We start from the raw sequence: 25,453 nt of genomic DNA, 5'->3' as shown, positions 1-25,453 counted from the left end.
ATTAGTCACTGGATTCCAAAAGTAAAGATTCCTAGTGTTACCATTAACTAGCCCTCTCCATGGTTTGGGGAGAGTAGGATCCTATGGTGCATAGCGTGGACCAGCAGAAGTTTTAGTTGCAGCAGCAGCCATTTCAGCAAATCAATTTCAAATATCTGGTAAAACAACATACAAGTTACTATTGCAATAGGCAGAGGAAGCTTAACTTGCAAAATTTTACAAATAACGGCTAAATATGGATGTAAATGAAAATATAACCCATGCATTTAAATGAATGAGAACAAACCGAACAGCCTTGCTGTTGCTGATTTAACATTCTATCAAGGCTTATGAAACCACTGTAAAACTACATAGAAACGGTGGTTCGTCATTAATATATAAATTAAAACCCTAAAAATTATGTCACTTATGATACATGACATTAAAAATGAAAGCCTAATTAGTTTTGATAAAGTCAGCAACGCATGCTATGATATGCCTCTTAGGAAACCATAAAAAGCCCTAATTCCAAGCTAATGGTCTATACCGTAAGCATAGAGCTAACAAAATGGATTCCTTGTTTTGTGGTTTAAAATGCAATAAAATATTACTCAAAAGTGTTCACAGCTAAAGCATCGGGATCATTGAGAAAAAATTATCAGCATACGTAACCAAGATAACCTTACACGCATGCAATACACAATCTTGAACATTCTTTCTCTTTGTTCCTGATAATCCCTCCAGTTCCTTCACCCGATCTTGATGTTGTTTTATGTAAATAGATGCATCTTCAAGCACAGATGCCTTGTCCATCTACAAAAGTTGAAACAACAGTTACTTCCAATATTTTGTTAATGATTTATGTCTTTTGATTGTGGTAACAAGTTCATAAGACAAATAAGTACTCATCTTAAGAGTTTTATCGTAAAAAGGAAACAAGTACCTTCTTAAGCTTAGGGATGAGGGAAGATAAGGAAATAAAGTTTCGATTCAACTTTTCTCTTCTCTTTCTCTCTGCCAAAACATGATCTTGTGCCTGAATCGGATTTCTGGAAATTATTGGGATCTTTGTGGCACCAACAGCTTCATATCCAAGTGAATCATCAACCGGGAGCATCTCGTTTTTAGGTTTTACATCTCCAAAAGATATGGCAAAAGTGTTGGATAAGGGAACACCGAAGTCTCTTGGTGATACTCGCAGTCTCCTCATGAAACTAGACACCGGAGGTGTCGCTCTCTGTCGGAGAAGAGGGACTCCACCGGCCGGGTATCGCTGGAAAGCGTCGGAAAGGAGGGGATCCACCGGCTGGGTGTCGCTGGAAAGCGTTGGACGATGAGGCGGGGCTGGACGGAGGTCAGAGGCGGGAGGCATCGGTGCCAAGAGAAACATCGGAGGTGGGAGAAGCTGTCAACCCCTTCAGACTTCACAACCATCAGACCAATTGTAACGAACATAAAAATTACAACCAATTTAAACTTTTCAAAAACAACCATAATTGTTAAGTTATTACAAAAAGGTTTTCAATTCATTTATTATCAGAGTATCCCAGAAACATCAACATAAAACTGAGGAGCGGTACGATCACGCCTCCGCCTTGCCATGATCTCCTGAAGTACTCGAAACAATACACTGAAACTGTAAGCCCGAAAGCTTAGTGAGTTACCCCCAAAATACTACATACAGCACATACGCCCTTCCAGGCCATAACAACACATACGCCCTACCAGGCCATAACAGTACATACGCCCTTCCAGGCCATAACTCCGTGGGATCTTCCGATCCGAATGTCTCAGGGGATTTCCATCCCATAACTCTGTTGACCTTCCGGTCCATACTCTAGTTGACCTTCCGGTCCATACTCTGTTGACCTTCCAGTCCATACTCCGTTGACCTTCCTGTCCAAATCATTTTGACCTTCTGGTCCTTACCATACATAGCATACATAACACATACATAAATATCAAATTCACCTTCCGGTCCTTATCATACATAGCATACATAGCACACACAAAAATATCATATTAACCTTCCGGTCCTTATCATACATAACATGCATAACACATACATATCAAATAACCACATATAGCATGTTGACCTTCCGGTCCATAAAATACTGCTCATATCATAACATAACACACGCAGCTCTCATAACATCTAACAACATATGTCTCATACTCTTCATAGCACATAAGACCTTCCGATCACACATATACCACCCTAACTATCAGGAGACCGACCTTAACCAGGTCTTTAACATATACCATCATAACTATCAGGATGCAAACATACCAAAGCAATAACATAACAACAATACCCAGATTTCCATCCGATAGAGCGCCGACCTTGGTGCCGTAGACCCTGTCTGTATAGTGAGGATATCTCACCTCGCAACAGCCGAATGAAGAGATAAGATCATGCTGCTCCAACCTCTGCCACAAACTTCACCACTGATTAATAACCAAAACACTGCAATCAATAAATACCAAAATACCTCTGGCAGACAACAGGTCAACACATGACTATCTCTACTTGCTGAGTCACCCCTCTGACTCGTCAAGTCCCAATACTATGAAACTCCCGTAACACAACTCAACTCACCAAGTTGCCCTAAGGCTCGCCGAGCCCCACAACTCTGAGTCTAATCGCAGTCAACTCAGTGAGTCATCCCTTGACTCAACGATTTACAACTCAATCAGGAAAGTTTAGGACCTCACGACAGACTCTTCGAGTCTAAGAACAGACTCGCCGAGTCCAAGGCTATTTTCAACCAACTCACTGAGTTTTTCTTCCAACTCGTCGAGTTGCTGCCTATCTTCATGCAACTCACCGAGTATACCCATGTGACTCGCCGAGTATCACTAGCTCTTAACCCATACAGAGGCTTACCAAGCCATGCAGGGTCTCAAATCCATAGAGCTACTCTTATACAAGCCATCCATTATGTAAAGTGGCAAACTTTTCGTGAGTCCAAGGAGTTCTAAGCATAATACACTCTAGGGCTAGGGTTTGGGACAAAAGGCTTCATCAACAACTCTTGAACAGGGACTTTATGCTCTTTTGGATCATCATTACACTAGATCTGAGGTAGCAACCTCAGATCTAACCTCCAAACTCAAGACAACATTAGATATACTCCCAAAAATGCCACAAATGATAGATCTAGATGGATAACAGCTCAAACAACGAATCATTACCTCAAGAGAAGACTCCAACAGAAGAATAAGCCAAAGCCTTACAAAGCCCCTTGCTCCAAGCCTCTTAATCTTCAAAGATCTCTTCAACAACACTCCTTCAAGACCCAAATGCTCTCTAATTCTCTCACAACCGAATATTAGGGCTTCTGGACTTCAAGGGAGGGTAAAGAAGCTGGGGAGAGGGTATTATGTCCTTTATATAGGGCTCAACCCCCGGAATTAGGGTTTTCTCCACACAGCACCATTTCGCCGAGTCCAGCCGCCGACTCGCCGAGTTGGTTCCCAAACAACATATGATAAAAGTTTATCAAAATCCTTCATTAAGAAGGTATATATTTTCCATATATATCAAAACCTCGGGATGTCATGTTCCGATACAGATCAAAAGCATAAACAAGACATTATAAGCCTTTCAACAGTTATTTACAACTACTGGCCTATAATCCAAAAATCTCTCGTCGTCCTTCGACTATGCTCGGGGTCCACTTCCTGTAACAGAAAAAGCTGAGTGGGTCAGGCTTGGGAGCCTGGTGAGCATATAGGATTTTCAACCCACAATAATAATAAACTTACTAAGTTCATCAATCAACAATAACCCTGATTACCCGTTCCCGTTATCCTTACTTTATGTCCCTAAACACTTTTCACAAGGGACCTAGCCTAAAGAATATCATCGGGATGGACACTACTGCTAAGGGGTTTCCTCAGCCATACGTGTCCTAAAGGCAACCATGAGGGGGATGGAGTACAACGAATGAACACCCAAGTTCATTAACACCTACAGGTTGCGGACCTGCTAATGTTTCCTACTGGACCGTCTAGAACGTCCGTGGTCGTCATCCAAACTCCGCTAGCTGACTTGATCTCAAAACTCATCGAGGCCTCTCCTCAAATTTTATTTTATCACACATCACTATCTACCCATGTTCTACCCAACATATTTGTATATAAAAATACTTATACAGTTTAAAACTTGTATAAAACTTCAACTCAACAGTCACCTCAAATAAACAATTAATATATTTACACATAGCACGTATTATAACTTAAATACTTCATATCTATGTATAAAATGAAAGTGACTATACACTCACATGATTTGGTGATAATCGGGCAACAATTTGTTTCCTAAAACGATCGTTTCTAATAAAACCGGGAGTTTTATTGAGAAACCGGGCTTTGCAAAAGTCGGGCTTCGAAACCAAAAAAAATAAATTTCCCGGGCTTCTCGGGCACTTCCTGGAGTATTCCGGGCTTTACAATCGATACCGGGGCTTTGCGGGATGTTAAGATGAAGAAAATATGGGTTTAGGGGTTAAAATTGACAAATTTTCAAAGTTACCCGGGAGGTCTCGCACCCTTCTATTTATAGGGGTGAGGCTTCTGATCGGATGGTCAGGAAGAAGACAAGCGGCAGCAGATTCGAAGCTCGCAGGGGGTGGCTCGCACATGGCTCGCATATGGTCTGCGCATGCAAGGGCTCGCTGGCAGCTTCTAAGTGGACCGAGGCGTGTGTCCGATGCGCAGGTGGTCAGCATGTGCGAAGGTCTCGGTGGCACTCGCTGATTGGACTGCGGAGTCGTATTACACGTGCGAGGTTCGGTCCATATGCGAGCCTCAGATTGGACCTCCCTTCGGTCAAATCAGAATCCGACACGTGGCTTCGCATGACTCAGCAGCTTCGGTGACTCAGCAGCTTGGTGACTCAGCAGGACACATGGCACTTTTTCAGCGAGGATGACGTGGCAACTCGTGACTGTGCGAATTTTCTCGATTTTCACGTCAAAACTTCTAAAATCCATAACTTTCGCATACGAGCTCCGTTTTTGACGTTCTTTATATGCACGCGTAGCTAAAATTACGCTCTACAACTTCCCTTTATACTTCGTTGGCTAATTTTGAATTTAAATTTTATATTATTATTTTTAACAGGCCGGGACAGGAAATCCGTTAAAAATTCATAACTTCTTCATCCGACGTCCGTTTTCGTCAGACTTTTTACCGTTGTGCTCCTAATGACGAGACCTTCAATTCTCGTTTAGGTTGTGTCGGCTAAAAATCGCTCGATCTAAAATTCGAGTTTTTAGCTGTCTACTGCTAAGCTGAAACTTCGAAAAATCATAACTTCCTCATACGAAGTCAGATTTGGGTGTTCTTTTTATCGAACTTCTCGGTTTAACGAATATTACGACTGTAGTTTAGATTACTAAGACTAAAAAGTAGTTTATCAAAAACTCACTTTTTACGACATTCGGCACCGTGCCGGTTTTGTTGCGAAATTTCGACAGGTCATAACTTCTTCGTTATAACTCGGATTTCGGCATTCTTTATATCCCAGAAATCCTTCTTTCGACAACTACAACTTTATGTAAAGATATCGGGCTTATCTCACACTTTAATTTTGATGCTTATTTTTATTTTTAATTAATTAAACCCTAATAATTAAGCATAAAACACATAATTCACATAAAATTCACATAACTCCTTTTCATTTCTTCTAAATGAGTTACAAAGGTTAACCTAGACCATTATGTCAATATTACTTCCTAGCCCAGAAACACGGGCGTTACAACTCTCTCCCCCTTAGGATGATTCCGTCCCCATAATCGCACAACGACAAACAACTACGGGTAGCGACTTAATATGTCACTCTCCGTTTCCCAGGTGGGATCTGGCCCATTTATATGTTTCCAACGTACAGGCACTAAATCGACTATCTTAAGTTACAACTTCTTAGTCTTACGGTTAACGATTGCCTCAGGTTCTCCAATTAACCTCATGTTCTCGTCGAACCTTAATTCAGAAATGGGAATTATGTTGGGCACACCTCCCGTGAACTTTCTCAAATAACACACATGAAAGGTGTTATGAACACTCTCTAGTTCTTCCGGTAATTCTAGCTTGTAAGCTTGATTCCGGATTCTCTGAATAACTTTAAATGGTCCAATAAACCTTGGACTCAACTTTCCCCTTCTACCAAATCTTATAAGTCCCTTCCACGACGAGAATTTAAGTGAAACCGAATCTCCAACTTCGAATGATATCGGTTGTCTTTTCTTGTCAGCATAGCTCTTTTGAGCAGCTAACATCTTTTTCCCTAATCACTTACAACTTTTCAGCAATCTAATGGGCTATTTCAAGTCCCATAAACTGCTTTTCCTCAGCTTCCAGTCAACATGATGGCATCTGACACTTTTTCCCATGCAAAGCGTGATAAGGTACCATCTTGACACTTGAGTGGAAACTATTATTATAGGTGAATTCTACTAAAGGTAAGTGTTCATCCCAGTTACCTTGAAATTCTAGGGTACATGTTCTCAGCATATCCTCCAACGTTTGAATCGTCCATTCGCTCTGACCATCGGTTTGCAGATGGTAAGCTATATTCAAACACAACTTGGTACCCAATTCCTCTTATAGACTCCTGTAAAACCTTGAGGTAAAACGACTGTCACGATTGGATACAATCGTTATCGAAACACCGTGAAGCCTCACACTTTCCTTCACATAAGAATTCGCAAGTTTATCCATAGACCATTTCTCGTTGTCTGTTATGAAATGCGCACTCTTAGTGAAGCGATCAACGACTACCCAAATCATGTCGTGACCGTTCCTTGTTCTGGGCAGTTTAGTCACAGAATCCATAGTGATATCTTTCCGTTTAGCCATGGGTACAGGTAAAGGTTCTAAACTCCCACACGTTTTCTGATGTTATGCCTTAACCCTGGCACAAGTTACACACTCAGCCACATACTTTAGCAACTTCGAGCTTCATCGTCGGCTACCAGTAATAAGGTTTTAGATCTCTATACATTTTCGTATTGCCAGGACGAATCGAGTACATGGTCTTGTGAGCTTCTTCCATCAGAAGACCTCTTATTCCTCCCATCCTAGGTACCCAAATCCTATATTTTAATACCTCCATTCCTTGACCGTTTGTACCAAGCACCAACGTTTTACTCAAACGTTCCTCCTTTTGGTCATTTTTCTCTAAAGCTTCCTCTTGATCTTTCTTTATACTTTTCAGAATTGTCAAGACAACTTTAATTCTTAACGCTCTTGGCCCTCTTCTTTTCAAGACTTACCTTCCGACCGAGAGTATCATCAACAACATTTTCTTTACCAGGGTGGTAAAGTATCTCACAATCGTAGTCCTTGAATAACTGTAGCCAGCGTCGTTGCCTCATGTTCAATTCCTTCTGATTAAAGAGATATTGAACACTCTTATGATCAGTGAAAAGTTTACACTTTGTGCCGTAAAGATAATGCCTCCATATCTTTAGGGAAAATACTACCACTGCCAACTCCAAATCGTGAGTAGGGTAGTTCTTTTCATGCTCCTTCAATTGCCTCAATGCACACACTATCACTTTGTCCCTTTTGGTCAGAACATAACCTAACCCAACTCCAGAGGCATCACTTTAAACTGTTAAGTCATCAACTCTGTCAGGTGACGAGAGAGTCAGTGCTTCACACGGCGTCTTCTTTAACTTCTCAAAGCTTCCTATGCTTCTCATTCCAAGTATAGATAGCTCCTTTGTGGGTCAAAGCTGTCAATGGAGTCGCGATCGAAGAAAAGCCTTGGATAATTCAGTGATAATATCCAGCTAATCCTAAAAAGCTTCAGATCTCCATAGGACTTTCAATCGTAACCTTCGAGTTACAAAATAAATCCTTATTGAGGGCTCCTTCTTTTTCTTGGAATAAGTACTTTCCTTCATTTATTGTCACAGACTGATGGGTCATGTTCTAATGATCTCTCATTGTATACTGCACTACTTAGACTCAGATCTCCTTGGTACAATTTTTAGAACAAACTACACCTTCCTTCATGTTCTAATGTGATACAATCACAGTTCAACATGTATCATTCCTAAATATCAACTTCTTTAACAATGAGTGTGATACTTCTATTGATCGCTTTAATCATCTTTAACCTCAATCTTCTGGCTTAAGTCAAATGCTACATCGAACTTGGTTCTCTGAACCATGTAACATACTTATCTTAGTTGGACTCGATTCAATATGACCTCTAAGGTCGGAATGACAATCATCTTCTTAGTCATTACCAAAACGATGGTAACAATAGACTAGAACAAGACATAATCAGATAATAGCTCCTTGGTAATCTTGTGACTTTCCCCGATCCAAGTACGAGTCCTGTGCTTCCGGTAGTATAGGCCTCTACTACCATTCACACCTACTCATACCCGTCCCAAGTATTGTCTCGTAGTTCTCCAAATCGCCATACAAGAACTTCACATAGTCATCCAATTCATCATATAACAAAACCAGGGTTTATATTATTTCCTTGAAACGATTACACAAAGGTTTAAGTTTACCCTATACTATGCTTCTAATAGGACTAACTACTTGTTACTATTCACATTACTACTTTATAACTTGATCTTCTTCTTTTGCAGCCTCAAGTGTCATCTGAAAGGCTCTCGCCTTCGGCTTTGGTGGTAGATTGGGCTTTGCAGCATCCTTCCTCCTCGGACAGTCTTTAAAAACATGCCCTTCTTCATGGCACTCAATACATACCCTCTTGTCGGACGGACACACGTTGGCATAATGCCCAGTCTTTCCACATTTGAAGCAAGTCACTTCCTCACTACATTTCCCTAAGTGCTTTTTCTTGCACTTCTCACACCACTTCACTTCACCTCCTCCTCCTCCAAACTTCTTAAACTTAGAAAATTTGCTTCTCTTACTGGAACCTGAAGTTCCTTCAGATTTTCTCTTTTCACCAACTTCCGCCCTCTCCAGACCCTTCTCTCTGATCTGAACCTCAACGTTCTTAGCAGCCCAGATAGCGGCTTTCAAATTGGTTGCTTGCTTGACCATCGGACCAAAATCCGCTGGTAATCCAAGGGCGAACTTGTTGATCTTAGAGAGTTCAGTTGGAACTAGGTAAGGAACAAGCTTCATCTTTTCAGTAAAACTAGCAGCGTATTCAGTAACGATCATATTTCCCTTCTTTAAATTCTGGAACTTGTTATTAATTTCCAGAAGATCCTGCTCAGAGCAGTATTGCAGTTTTAGTTGTAGTACAAAGTCTTCCCAAGACATCTTACTAGCTTCTCCCTTGGGCATCGAATTAGCTAGTAACTTCCACCAGTTCAACACACCAGACCTTAATAGAGGAATTGCAAGTGCGGTCTTTTGTTTGTTGCTGCACTCGCAACTTTCAAACATCGTCTCCATTTCAGAGATCCAATTCATGACTTCCACTGGTGTCGGACTCCCAGATAGACACGGCGGTTTAGATGCCATGAAATCTTTGTATTTGCACCCGCATCCATCAATTCCTCCATCCTGGTTGTCTTGTCTAACTATCGGTGGGTTGGCTTGACCAAAAGTCCCACTATAGTTCCCTCCTACTGATTGCCCTTAATTCAATACGGGCTGCTCAACAGGCATCGTAGTCTCTTCCCTATGTTGTTGTAGTAATCGCCTTGTCTCCTCCATCTGGCGATCTAACATCATCTGGATCATTGCTTGTACCCCAGCCATCGTCATTGGCTTAGGTGCAGCTCCTACAACAGGTACTTGCTCAACTACTTGAGGTTAAGGCTCTTGATCCCTGTTTCTGTTTGCATTTGCAACTCTACTACGAGTTCTCGCCATTACAATCTATATACCGAATAAAGCGAATTTAGGTCTTTACGCTCGATAGGTATTTAAATTCCCTTATTCCTCCGAAACGTTTACATGTTAGTTCTAATCTCGTAATCGTATGGTTAGAATCCTATACACATAAGGTTTCCAGATCCGGTCGACAACAGACCATAGATCTGAACAATAATGGCATATATGGAAAACATAAAACATTTAGCACATAAGGGAATTTTAGGCATCTTTCCTAAACTAAACTAATGCTCGTGTCTAAAATATGGTAGACACTCATCTCACAATCATCACTTAGTATTCTAAGTTTAAGTCTAGAAATTCTACAATTTATTGGTTCGCTTAAACTAATGCTCTGATACAACCTGTGACATCCCCTAATTTCTCGGCCAGAAAAGACCGATTTAATTTATGCTTTTTAAAATAAAATCAGATAAATCTTTTTAAAAGATGTTGCGGAATTGGTCCCCAAACAACATATGATAAAAGTTTATCAAAATCCTTCATTAAGAAGGTATATATTTTCCATATATATCAAAACCTCGGCATGTCATGTTCCGATACAGATCAAAAGCATAAACAAGACATAATAAGCCTTTCAACAGTTACTTACGACTACTGGCCTATAATCCAAAAATCTCTCGTCGTCCTCCGACTATGCTCGGGGTCCACTTCCTGTAACATAAAAAGCTAAGTGGGTCAGGCTTGGGAGCCTGGTGAGCATATAGGGTTTTCAACCCACAATAATAATAAACTTACTAAGTTCATCAATCAACAATAACCCTGATTACCCGTTCCCGTTATCCTTACTTTATGTCCCTAAACACTTTTCACAAGGGACCTAGCCTAAAGAATATCATCGGGATGGACATTACTGCTAAGGGGTTTCCTCAGCCATACATGTCCTAAAGGCAACCATGAGGGGGATGGAGTACAGCGGATGAACACCCAAGTTCATTAACACATACAGGTTGTGGACCTGCTAATGTTTCCCACTGGACCGTCTAGAACGTCCGTGGTCGTCATCCAAACTCCGCTAGATAACTTGATCTCAAAACTCATCGAGGCCTCTCCTCAAATTTTATTTTATCACACATCACTATCTACCCATGTTCTACCAAACATATTTGTAGATAAAAATACTTATACAATTTAAAACATGCATAAAATGTCAACTCAACAGTCACCTCAAATAAACAATTAATATATTTACACATAGCACGTACTATAAGTTAAATACTTCATATATATGTGTAAAATGAAAGTGACTATACACTCACATGATTTGGTGATAATCGGGCAACAATTTGTTTCCTAAAACGATCGTTTCTAATAAAGCCAGGAGTTTTATTGAGAAACCGGGCTTTGCAAAAGTCGGGCTTCGAAATAAAAAAAAAATAAATTTCCCGTGCTTCTCGGGCACTTCCTGGAGTATTCCGGGCTTTACAATCGATACCGGGGCTTTGCGGGATGTTAAGATGAAGAAAATATGGGTTTAGGGGTTAAAATTGACAAATTTTCAAAGTTACCCGGGAGGTCTCACACCCTTCTATTTATAGGGGCGAGGCTTCTGATCGGATGGTCAGGAAGAAGACACGCGGCAGCAGATCCGATGCTCGCAGGGTGTGGCTCGTACATGGCTTGCATATGGTCTGCGTATGCGAGGGCTCGCTGGCAGCTTCTAAGTGGACCGAGGTGTGTGTCCGATGCGCAGGTGGCCAGCATGTGCGAAGGTCTCGGTGGCACTCGCTGATTGGACCGCGGAGTCGTATTACACGTGCGAGGCTCGGAGCTAGGTGCGAGGTTCGGTCCATATGCGAGCCTTAGATTGGACCTCCCTTCGGTCAAATCAGAATCCGACACGTGGCTTCGCATGACTCAGCAGCTTGGTGACTCAGCAGGACACGTGGCACTTTTTTAGCGAGGATGACGTGGAAACTCGTGACTATGCGAATTTTCTTGATTTTCGCGCCAAAACTTCTAAAATCCATAACTTTCGCATACGAGCTCCGTTTTTGAAGTTCTTTATATGCACGCGTAGCTAAAATTACGCTCTACAACTTCCGTTTTGACTTTGTCGGCTAATTTTGAATTTAAATTTTTATATTATTATTTTTAACAGACCGGGACAGGAAATCAATTAAAAATTCATAACTTCTTCATCCGACGTCCGTTTTCGTCAGACTTTTTACCATTGTGCTCCTAATGACGAGACCTTCAATTCTCATTTAGGTTGTCTCGGCTAAAAATCACTCGATATAAAATTCGAGCTTTTAGCTGTCTACTGCTAAGCTGAAATTTCGAAAAATCATAACTTCCTCATACGAAGTCAGATTTGGGCGTTCTTTTTATCGAACGTCTCGGTTTAACGAATATTACGAATTTAGTTTAGATTACTAAGGCTAAAAAGTAGTTTATCAAAAACTCACTTTTTACGACATTCGGCACCGTGCCGGTTTTGTCGCAAAACTTCGACAGGTCATAACTTCTTCGTTATAACTCAGATTTCGGCATTCTTTATATCCCCGAAATCCTTGTTTCGACCACTACAACTTTATGTAAAGATATCAGGCTTATCTCACACTTTAATTTTGATGCTTATTTTAATTTTTAATTAATTAAACCCTAATAATTAAGCATAAAACACATAATTCACATAAAATTCACATAACTCCTTTTCATTTCTTCTAAATGAGTTACAAAGGTTAACCTAGAACATTATGTCAATATTAATGCCTAGCCTAGAAACACGGGCGTTACACATTCTGCAGCTCCTTAGCAACTCCCATGAGCTCTCCCCCACAATCGCATACACATGCTGAGCCTGCTCTACATCCTCGGGTTGGAAAATCCCGACACACTGACGATACCACCAGACATCCCTAGGATGAATTACTGCTACATACATAACCTCCTGATCAAAACCATACTGGAAATTCAAGGCTTCATCCTTGCATCCCTCTCCGAACTCCTCTGGTCCTAAACCACCGAAGATTCTTCCGCGACCTCAACAAACACCCAATCCGGATGTGCTTCCATACCATTGGCACAATCACAGTACTCAACAACCATAATTGAGATAATCTCAATCATTCATTCCCATAACTGCTTTCACTTCCGTGAACCAACACTCCTTCCCGGAGTTACATACCTTTCCCTTTCTTTATCAAGGAAATCTACTTGCCAACCTTGCCACTTCAGACAAATGTAATGGTGCTCACACCCCACTCTGCACTATCCATTGTAGAGTAACCGCTACTCCATGCATCGCACGTGCTCTGAATCTGCTCGCAAGGACTCTCGAGTCCGTGCACTGCCTTCCACTAATACAATCAATACCCGGTGCCAAACCCACTGATTGCTTCTGCAAAGCAGCATACTCAAATCACTTTCCGCATATAGATCTACTAACGCATACAGTGTCTTCAGCATGACTGGACCGCCTTACCAGGCCTTCAACCTGACTGGTACGCCTTCCGGCCTGACTGGTATGCCATCCGGCCTGACTAATATGCCTTCCGACCTGACTGATATGCCTTCCGGCCTGACTGATATGCTTTCCGGCCTTTAGTCTCCTCAGTCCGCTCAAACTTTCATACATCATGCCGACTATTCCTCCTAGGAGTCTCTCCCATACATACTATCCTAACCCTCTAGGGGTTCCGAACTCCAACTCATTCCATATACTCAGATCCCGGCCAAAACCTAGGCCTCACATCAACCAATCACCCTATCCGAAATCCTTGGTCTGTACCCTGCACTATCGATCTGTCACTTACTCATAACAACCCACACTCTTGGCTGACTAAAGCACTGTTGGATCTCAAACAGCTAATCAAACTCTAACACTTATCGATCCATCTGAGAATTTTCCAATTCTCCCCACTTAGAGCACCGACTTCCAACCACCAGTGACCCAACCGACATCACTTAAACAACCTCACTCAACATATCCCCCTTATCCATGAACTGATTTCCTCTAAAACGGGCAACCTTCGCGAAATCACATCCCGTCATCGCACATCTCGAACTCTAAGGGAGTTCGATCCTCGGCTGAACACCCCTCAAATTGCAAATGCTATACCCGACATCCAGACCAAAAGCCTAATTTCCACCAACAATCCCCATGGATGATAACCAACTAAGACTCCCAATACCAAAACCCTCAATCATACGCTCAACCCAACGAAAGGACGACGAATACACTACCATGAATCATGCAAACAAGACTAGCAGATATACAATACTACATAACAACCACAAGATAACAAGATGGAAACATACCCGCAGCTGCATCTGGCTCTGCCCTGACCTCCTCGGCGGTAAGCTGAAAAGCTCGACCCTGAGCCCTTGGTGGCTCTGCTCCACCCTAGCCCCCGCCAGTAGTCCTCAAAGTGGCCAGTGCTGGAACCTGCACTGGCCTGGAAACTAGCTGTGGACAGTTGGCCCTCATGTGACCAACCTGATGACACTGAAAACAAATCCTCATATCTTGAACCGGGGCTGACTGACGGCAATCCCTCGCATAATGCCCCACTCTTACGCACTTGCGGCATGCACCACCGGACCTACAAACTCCGGTATGACCCTTCCCGCACTTCTCACAAGTACAGTCGCCCTGACTGTCCAGTCTGAAATCAACGTTCTGGGACCGTTTCGGCACCGGCTGCGACTACACCGGGGCCTGCCTCTGCTCTCTCAACTGTAACTCAATCTCCAACTAACGCCACCGAGCGGCCTCCTGCATCTCCAGTAAGGTCTCGCACCTCTGCGGAGACATAAACTGCATGATATCCCTTTTAAGCATACTCAGATATCGGAACATCTGACTCTGCTCCGAAACAAACTCAGGTCAAAACATCGCCCTCTCAGTGAACATCCTGGTGATCTCCGTTACCGACTCCGAATCCTGCTCCAGTTCCAAGAACTCATGAGCCAACATCTTCCTATCAACTCGTGGAACATAACGGGTACAGAACATCTTCTAGAACTGATCCCAAGTAATTGCAGCCCGCTGCGCATCAGAATACGATCCCGTAGACAACCTCCACAAATCCTTTGCCCCGAGCCTCAAAAGGTTCAGAGCACACCTCACTCTCTGATCCGCGGGACATGAACACGTGAAGAAATAACCCTCCACATCCGACAACCATCTCATAGCAATGATCGGATCTTGAACTCCATCAAAAGTAGGGGGCTTCGTATTATCGAAGTCCCGATACTAAAAACCCCGACCGGCTCCTCCACCTGCTGCTGCCACAGCCGTTGCGGCTGCCGGGGCCGCTGTCTCTGTGAGGGCCGCATAGCTCTCATCAAAATACTCAACTAAAGCGGTCTTAATCGACCTAAACAGTTTCGTCATCTCAGCCCGGAACATCGCAGCAACCTCATCATGTAGGATCTCCCGAATCCTGGCATCCAATTCATCCGAACTCATCGGACCAATGATCTCGGGCGGCGCTGACCCTCCCTGACCGCCCTCTCCTGCTCCCAATCCTGATCTGGATCCCCTCCCAACATGTCTCGAAACCACCATACTGGAAATACACCGCCATAAAATCAGATGCTTCCCTAATAACCTGGGAACCAACTCCCCACCCGACCCTAGAGGTTGTGACTTCCTTGATACGCGTATCGGTCTTGTGCTTTCAGTAGTACAGGCCCATACTACCTTCCACACCTACCCATATTTATATCAAGTATCATCACAACACCCTAGCGATAAAACATATACATGGCAAACACTCCATCCTCACTTCTAGAGGAACTGATAACTACCTCTCATAGCAGGAACCTTAGGCTAGCAGGCATCATGTAATCAGACAATTTTATCATGCAATTCCTGAAGATCCCTAGCCTAGTACTAGCATGTTGTTCTAACATATCACATGAACAAATAACTTTGCATGGTATTTTGGGGTCTACTTACTGGCTCTGGCTGATCGTACCTCCGCATCCTCCTTTACTTATTTTGAAAACCATTTTAATTCTCTTTTGAAAACTCTCCTTGATTTGAGATTGGATTCACATGAATGTTCCTCCAATTCACTCAAACCAAGGCTCTGATACCAACTTGTAACGACCATAAAAATTACAACCAATTTAAACTTTTCAAAAACAACCATAATTGTTAAGTTATTACAAAAATGTTTTCAATTCATTTATTATCAGAGTATCCCAGAAACATCAACATAAAACTGAGGAGAGGTACGATCATACCTTCGCCTTGCCACGATCTCCTGGAGTACCTGAAACAATACACTGAAAACTGTAAGCCCGAAAGCTTAGTGAGTTACCCCCAAAATACTACATACATCACATACGCCCTTCCAGGCCATAACAGCACATACGCCCTTCCAGGCCATAACTCCATGGGATCTTCCGATCCGAATGTATCAGGGGATTTCCATCCCATAACTCTGTTGACCTTCTGGTCCATACTCTGTTGACCTTCCGGTCCATACTCTGTTGACCTTCCGCTCCATACTCCGTTGAGCTTCTGGTCCATATCATTTTAACCTTCCAGTCCTTACCATACGTAGCACAGACATAAATATCAAATTAACTTTCCGGTCCTTATCATACATAGCATACATAGCACATACATAAATATCATATTAACCTTCCGGTCCTTATCATACATAACATGCATAGCACATACATATCACATAACCACATATAACATGTTGACCTTTCGGTCCATAAAATACTGCTCATATCATAACATAGCACATGCGGCTCTCATAACATCTAACAACATATGTCTCATACTCTTCATAGCACATAAGACCTTCCGGTCACACATATACCACCCTAACTATCAGGAGACCAACCTTAACCAGGTCTCTAACATATATCATCATAATTATCAGGATGCGAACATAGCAAAGCAATAACGTAACAACAATACCCGGATTTCTATCCGATAGAGGGCCGGCCTTGGTGCCGTAGACCCTATCAGTATAGTGAGGATAACTCACCTCGCAACTGCCGACTGAAGAGATAAGATCACGTTGCTCCAACCTCTGACACGAACTTCACCACTGATTAATAACCAAAACACTGCACTTAATAAATACCAAAATACCCCTTGAAGACAACTGGTCACCACAAGACTATCTCTACTCACCGAGTCACCCCGCTGACTCGTCGAGTCTCAATGCTCTGAAACTCTCGTAACACGACTCAACTTGCCGAGTCACCCTAAGGCTCGCCGAGTCCCACAACTCTGAGTCTAATCGCAGTCAACTCACTTAGTCATCCCTTGACTCAACAATTCACAGCTTAATCATGAAAGGTTAGGACCTCATGACCAGACTCGCCGAGTCCAAGAATAGACTCGTCGAGTCCAAGGCTATCTTCAACCAACTCGCCGAGTTGTTCTTCCAACTCTTCGAGTTGCTGCCTATCTTCATGCAACTCGCCGAGTATCACTAGCTCTTAACCCATACAGAGGCTTTCCAAGCCATGAAGGTCGCAAATCCATAGATCTAATCTTATACAAACCATCCATCATGTAAAGTGGAAAACTTTACGTGAATCCAAGGAGATCTAAGCATAATACACTCTAGGGCTAGGGTTTGGGACAAAAGGCTTCATCAACAACTCTTGAACATGGACTTTTATGCTCTTTTGGATCGTCATTACACTAGATCTGAGGTAGCAACCTCATATCCAACCTCCAAACTCAAGATAGCATTAGATATACCCCAAAAAATGCCAAAAATGATAGATCTAGATGGATAACAGCTCAAAGAACGAATCATTACCTCAAGAGAAGACTCCAACAGAAGAATAAGCCAAAGCCTTACAAATCCCCATGCTCCAAGCCTCTTAATCTTCAAAGATCTCTTCAGCAACACTCCTTTAAGACCTAAATGCTCTCTAATTCTCTCACAACCGAATATTAGGGTTTCTGGACTTCAAGGGAGGGTAAAGAGGATGGGGTGAGGGTATTATGTCCTTTATATAGGGCTCAACCCCTGGAATTAGGGTTTTCTCCACACAGCACCAACTCGCCGAGTCCAGCCGCCGACTCGCCGAGTTGGCCACTTAACACGCGACTAGAATCGCGACCCTACTCGCCGAGTCTACCCATGGACTCGCCGAGTTGACCATCCACATTTTCACTTTGAACCCTGAACTTGCACTCCTGAACTGGGGATGTTACACCAATGATCTTTTTTACGTTCCAAGATTCGTATTGAGATTTAGAATACTTCAAATAGTAATTGAATAATTTTCGATTGATTATTGTGTTCCCTATAGGTACCTTCTGAATGTTTTCAAAAGAATGAAATTGGAAGGCTTTCGCAGTGATGGTCAAGTTCGTTTGACATTCCAAATCATTTTCAACAAAGAATGAGGTTTGTGGCCAAGGAGGAAACAATGATTTCTTGTTCACAAGAGTTACTTCAACATTTTTCTTTTTAGCTTCCTCTGCAATAATCTTCGCATTTATGGCATTGAGTTCATCCAGAAACGCATCGTTTTGCTTGTTCGTCTTGTTGTTTGTTAGTTAATTTTGGATTAAGTTCATCTTCCTTTTTAGACACAATCTTCATATTTCCTTTCCTTGAACTAAAAGCTACATTACCCTTTTGGCTAGTTTTCTTTTCTTTCAATTCCTTTAGTTTTTCTTCCAAACTTCTCTTCTCCAAATGTATTTTCTCATTATTCTTTTATATTAGACCAGTTTGATAAGGATTGTTGATGTTGACTTCCGGAAACACTCCTTCTTCTCCACCTAGTTGCGAAGTAGCCCTGCTACTCTTAACATTCAAAATATCATTCAAATTAGAGAGAATATGCTTTAACTTTGCATTCATGAGTTGTGAAATGTAAAAGGCATAAGGAGCGTCTTTTGTTTCAAGAATTTTACTAACCGCTGGTAGATCTGAAAATTTTGCTCTTTCACCAACAAGAGCTCTTAGTTTGTTATGCGAAGATCAAGAAAAACAGTCTTCAATTGTTCCCTTAGAACCTTGATATTCGTGGTTGAGTCAGACAGAGCCTCCTATATTTTGTTCTCATGAGCAAGACATGTTTGTAAAGTGAGAATGGATTTGGAAATAGAAGTGTGATGATCAACATTATCCATCTTTATTCCGAAGAAAAGTGCATACAAGGCGTCTTTTTCATTCTACAACACGTTCCGAAAACTTCGAATCACCTTGTTCATTTTAGAAACATTTTTGCCAAACGATGTTGGAATGAATTCATGGAAGTCTCTTGCTTTGATGCAATAGTATTGATTTTAGAGAGAATCTTGGAGACTTGCAAACTAGCTTCCTTAATCGGTTGAGAAGAGTCTTCAAGAAGCTTCTTGTGTTGTGAAAGATTGTCAACATTAGCTTGAACAAGCTTCTAAATTTTATCTTGATGAGAAGAGATCAGTTCTTCACATTTTATAGTCATGAAAGTAGAGGAATGAGAAAGGGTCTGATCTAACTTCTTGTTTATTTTGCGAAAATCACCTTTAGTAATTAGAGTGTCATCACCATCATCACTTTCCACATGAAATGTAAAATTACTTGCAACGAAATCATCAATGTACTCATAATCTTTTTTCATAAGGATTTCTTCATCAACATTATCAGTGACAGGTGGGGTTGATATGATAATTCCAGTGCAAATACATTTGATTGAGACAAATTCACACCAATATTGAAATTTTCCCCCACATCAGATGTGTTACTAGTGATTCCTGAGGTTCTATTCTCCTCCTAATGGGATTCAAAAGTAGAAGCCTGTAGTGGAGGCTTTGTAGCAGTTATGGTTTATGATACCGAAGTAGTAGTTTCCTCACTAAAGATAGGAATCTTAAATGGTTTTGTTGAGAATTGAGAAACAGGTTCAAAAGTTATACTTGTTGGAATTGGAGTGGATTGAGAAGTAGTAAAAATAATTGATAATGTAGGAGGTGTATGTGAAAGGTTAAGAAAAGGATCATCAACAACCTGTTAAAAAATTTATGCTGCAGGCTCCATGTGCAAAAAGACAATAGGAGTAGATGTTTGAATTGGCTCTAAAAACTATTGTTGTTTTTAGCTCATTGTTCGCAAAATCTTCTTCCTTGTTGAGGGCAGATTCTTTTTCATTATGATCAAGGCTTGTAGTATGCTCGCTTGACTCTTCTTTAATAACAACTTGAGTAAGTCTTCACCTCTTTTGTTTTTTGGGTTTCTTAGAAACAACAAAATTCTCTTTTCTCTTGGAACTTTTTGCTTTCTTCTTTGGAATTTCTTCTTCATGAATTGATCCAGACTCACCCCAGTATTAACCTTAGTTTTCAAGTATTCAACATTTATAGGATTATCAGCAGGAACCCTTGATAACATGGTTTGAGAAATTGAACCCACAATCATTAAATTCTTTGGATTATCAGTGACAAACGTTGTTGTTTGCATCTTGGTAATGTCAGCAATAATAGCATCTCGTATCTATGGAACATGATAATGGAGCATAGCATTTCACACCACAACTTACCAAAAATAGGCACATGAAATTTCAATGTCCTTTGTCTTTAAATCAAGACTTTGAACAAATTGATCCCACAAGAATGTTCCAAAATCAACCTTTTCTCCATAATAGAATCCTTATAATAAAGTGTGTTGAAACAAACAAGTGACCATTTTCAGCTAAAAAGAACTACAAACTTTTTCCTTGATGATACCATAGAGAAGATCCTACCGGAGACTTTTTTTTTTCTCTTTTGTGACCCGCAGAGTTAAAGATGAACCGTAGAGTGGAGTTATGCATGAAGATAGTTTGAGTTATTTTACTAACATTGCTTGTATTCCATGTAATATTCGGTGAACCATTCATGGTCACCATAGTCAGTCATTTTTTTGATTCTTTTACACTTTAATGTAACTTTTGGGACTCTATAAATAGAGCATCACACTTCATGTATTCCTTAACAATTTTACAATTTTACCAACTATCAATCAATCACTGAATGGTTATCAATATCAGATTGTTCATCTCTATATCTTAATTTATATTAACTAATACTTAACTGAGTCCCTCTTCACTTGTGTTGTACATCCTATACTAACTTGTGTTTGCATGTAAACCTTGTTACGAGTCAACCTCGTGTCTACTTGTTTACTGCTTATTGATATAAACTTGCTGCTATTTATTTTCCTTACATTTCTGCAATCTAACTATTATTGTTGTTGAGCTAACATGATCAACTGAGATTAACTTCAATTCCCCAACTTATTATCTCGTTACTAACATTTGTTCAAGTTTTTCTCTAAACAATTAATATCAGAGCCAAAGTGGTTGTCTTTTAATTCCTTTCAAAATCGAAGCTTTTGTTCTCAAAACTTTGATTTAAAAGGCCATTTATACCACTAAAGCACATAAGAAAAATTCAAAAAAAAAAAAAAAACAAGGAAAATGGCACAAGCTTATTCTCTAAACATTTCAAACAAATTTGGTGGTTCCAATAAAGCCCCAATACTTGGTCCAAGTGAATATCATCATTGTTCCCAAAGAATGGAAAGATATTTAAAGAGGCTCGGTAGAGATGTGTAACATCCCGACTCCAAGGTATAAATTTAAATGTTTATTATATTCATATTGATAGGGAAATTCGACGAGTTGGAGGCCCCTACTCGTCGAGTAAAGACTGAGATTAGCCGCATGATTTTAGAACCAACTCAAAAAGTTGGTGGACTCAACTCGACGAGTTGGATCTGAGTGTGAAAATCCTAATTTTTAGGGTTTGCACCATATTTAAAGGACCTTATGTCCTTTACCCCGCCTCCCTCATCACCTTATCACCTAGAGACAAACCCTAATCAAGTTACCTTCAATCTTGAGAGTGTGTAAGGCTAAGAGTGTGTGTTTTGGTGCATTCCTTGAAGAGTGAAGAGCTTGGAACAAGAAGAACTCTATAGATTTGGCATCCATTCAGTTGTAGAAGCCATTTCAAGGTAAAAAACCATTACCTTGATCACTTTTTTTTGTTAGATCTCTCCATTAGAGAGTTTATGGTCATTTTTAGCTTCTTCTTGAGTCATTATTGGTTTTGAGCAAGCTTTGAAGCTGAGACTTCAGATTCAGACACTATTAGGCCCTTTAGGCCGAAGGACTCGAGCTTTATCAAGGTTTGGCCAATCTTCATGCATTAAACCCATTGTTGAGCCTTTTTTTTGGCAAAGTTAGCCCCTAAATGCCATGCATGGATGTAAAGCTTGCAGCTTTACGTGGTATCTCAGCCCTAAAAGGCTAGATCTAGAGTTTGGGGCCTTAGTCTCGCTTAAAAGCATCTGAATGGGAGAAAGGGCTGAAGGAACTCGACAAATTGGTTAGCCAACTTGAAAAATTGGTTAAGGTTTTCCTTGATATTCTGGACACTATGTAAACTCGACGAGTTAAATCAAATTTTCCCGATTTTCTGAGAACAGAAGGAACTCGACGAGTCGCATAGATGCACTCAACGAGTTGAGTCAACATGGACTGTTGACTTCCCTTGACTTTTTAGGGTTTGGTCAAATTGTGGACTTTGGTGACCAGGGAAGGGTAAAATGGTCTTTCACCATTTCTGAGATTTAGTAGAGGAGTTAGCTTAACATCTTTGGAGTTGTTAATGCAAATTGTTAATTAGAGATGATTGTGATATATGTAGGCAAAGTCAAGACCCACAGTTTGAGTATGAGACATACTTGCTTTACGTACGAGTTGAGTCTTATCACTATACTTACATAAGTAGTATTTACCGTGCGACCAGAGGGTCTTATTTGTGTTACTGACTGGAGGGTCTTATGTGGTTATACTGAGATATGTGATATTATGCATTTTGTCTTTTGATTTATGTTGTATATTATTTTGTGCTTTTATTGAGATAGGACCAGAGGGTCCAAACCGAGTCATGAAACTGGAGGGTCTTCACTGAGATATAGGAGTGGAGGGTCCAACCGAGCCGTGAGACCGGAGGGTCTTCACTGAGACACATGACCGAGGGTCCTTATCGAGATATAGCCATGAGAGGATAATTATTTCTGTATGGTATTTTGGGGAACTCACTAAACTTTATGCTTACAGTGTTGTGTGAAATGTGTTTTAGGTACATCTCAGGATCGCGGGAAGGCGCCGACATGATTGTACACACCAGCTTGTTGATTTATGTTTTGAGGATTCTGAGATATGTGACAAACAGTTTTTATGGTTGAGTTTTGAACATTTATAAATTGAGTATGAGAGATGTTAAACTGTGTTTTGCATGGAATTAAAAATGAAAATTTTATTTGAAAATTTAGAGTGTTACAAGATGTGTACAGATCTGTAGAAGAAGGACCTGATGTCCCTATTCTCACTCCCATTACAGCAAACGATGCTCAAGCAAGACTTGGTGAAGGTCAAGCAACCATGAACAGACCTACCAACGATGACCTAGAGAAGATAGAGACAAATGCAATAGCCTTATACAAAACCTCGTGTGGTGTTGCCCCTGAAAACTTTGACATCATCATCAACTGTGAATATGCTAAAGAGATCTGGGATGTTCTAAAAAATCTCTATCAAGGGTCTGAACAAGCTCAAGTAAAAATCTTACTACAAATCTCAATGAATTCACTAACTTTAAAGCCTTACCTGGTGAGAGCCGTGATGACTCCTTCAAGATATTTAACCTCATCATCACCAAACTTTCAAATGTTGGCACTGTAAGAAGAAATCATGAAACAAACCTGTAGTTGCTGAATGGTTTGGGTAGACATTGGACTACGGCTAAGATGATAGTCAAGGACATTGAAAGATCCAAACTCTCATTGTTCAATCTATACGGTGAACTTCAAGCCCAAGAATCAACGGTGTTAACAGAATGTGCAGACCTAGGTGGACCACTAGCCTTGATGGCTCAAACTCCATAGTTTGAAACTCCTCAATATCCATATCTCATAGAGTCATCATACCAACACTCATAATACAGCTCACCGCAGTCATATGAAGCTAGTGCAGAACTTTATGATGAAGAAGAGTTTTAGAATGCCATTTCCCTGGTCAGTCAACAGTTCAATAGACTCCCACCACATTCCTTTCCTAAAAACCAATAGTTCAACAAACCACCCTTCAATTGCAACTTCAACCCACAGAGCAACCATCCAAGATATCCCAGAAACCCTCATCGCCCATCTCAGCCACATAATACTTCTTCAAAAGAAACCCTACAGACTAACAAATCCTCAGACTCCAGTACTACTACCAAAGATAAAGGCGGAGTCATTGTTTGCCATAAGTGTCACAAAGAAAACCACTTTTCCAAAGACTACAAATCAAATGTTGTAAAAGACAAGACATTCTACCTCAAAATGGCTCAAGAAATGGAGGATAAGGAAAAAAGAAAAGGCAAGAGTGTATGTTGCTCAAGTGAGAAGGGATCATCAAGTGTGGTCCTCGGGTGATGAAAATGAAGAGATTGACAACATCCGGAAGAAAGCGAAAATATGCATAGTGGCAGCTAGTGAGGAAGATGGATCAACAAACCTGCAGAGTAATTATTGCTACATGGTAAAGGATAGAACCCTTAGCATCGTCGAACAAGTAAAAATTATGTTTCAGTCTAATGATTACAACATGCATGATTGTGAAACTTCCTTAGAAAGACTTAGTGACATATGTGTCGCCGTCCTTACAGACTACAACAAAGTCCAAGATGAAAAGAATATAGCGACCCAAGATCTGTACCATGTGAGTGGAAGACTAGAAGACAAAAAGATTAAGGTCACCATGTTAGAAAAATATTTGTTGTTAGAAAATATGCTAGCGTGTTAAGTGAAACTTAATTAGATATTTCTTTGAATCAATGGGATCTTGCCCAAAAAGAAATTGTATGTTTGAATCGTTTAATCGAAAAACTATTTAATCAAAGTGAAGCAATTGAGAACTAAGTTAATAATGGGACCGTAGACAACACTTATAATTGGGGATGGTCCAATGGGTAATCTACCAATGAGAACTCTCCTCCTCGGTATGATGCCAATCGTCCCTATGTCCCACCAGACCGTACTTTTTAGTATCCAGTCAATGAAAAGTCTTTTCATGAAGACATACGGTGTCATTGAGGAAATTATTCCTGAATCCTCATGTAACGTAGATAATTTCTTACCCATCATTGGCACAATTGGTCCCGACTCACAGTGTAGTTCAGACATGGGTGAATAAATTGTTTTGGAAGGACCTAAATTTGTTGTACACTGTCCATCATTACCTTCCAGGACATGTCCCAACCAAGAGTCACCATTGACTTACTCTGCGGTACTCCAGTCCACTCACCGTAGACCCCAGTCAAATTCACAACTACTCTTCAACCTATCTTGCATGAACTACCTATAGATAATTTTGAATTTGGACAATGTTCTGAGAGTCATTAACTTTCTAGTTCTGATGACCCAAGTCCTTAATTTTTACCTCAAAGAAAGAATTTAAATAAACCTCAATTAAATGTTTGTGATGTTGTCCCACCAAAGGTAGAAGCAAAATTGAATCTATAAAAAGAGATCAGATCCCGACGTGAAAAGCGGGAAGTTGATTCCAAAAATAAGACTTTCAAAAAGCAGACCAAGTTTTCAAACAAAAGGAATTTTGGAAAACCCATCACTGCAAAAAAAACTTTTGAAAACCCACTGTTGTCAATTGA

At 40.8% G+C, this 25,453-nt stretch overlaps 1 protein-coding gene across 1 annotated transcript; it reads right to left on the bottom strand.

Annotated features, from left to right (window-relative positions):
- Window positions 1-606: 606 nt before the first annotated feature.
- Window positions 607-1,351, bottom strand: LOC111896004 (transcription factor bHLH25-like). The gene is made up of 2 exons (XM_023892036.2): window positions 923-1,351; window positions 607-792 (listed from the first exon to the last, which is right to left on the bottom strand). Exons 1-2 carry the CDS (start codon window positions 1,349-1,351, stop codon window positions 607-609), a joined length of 615 nt encoding a protein of 204 aa, XP_023747804.2.
- Window positions 1,352-25,453: the final 24,102 nt, after the last annotated feature.

This window comes from Lactuca sativa, chromosome 4 (assembly GCF_002870075.4).
Source record: "Lactuca sativa cultivar Salinas chromosome 4, Lsat_Salinas_v11, whole genome shotgun sequence".
NCBI classification, from domain to species: domain Eukaryota; kingdom Viridiplantae; phylum Streptophyta; class Magnoliopsida; order Asterales; family Asteraceae; genus Lactuca; species Lactuca sativa.
The sequence above is the reverse complement of the archived record's forward strand: the minus strand, read 5'-3'. Positions and strand labels throughout refer to the sequence as shown.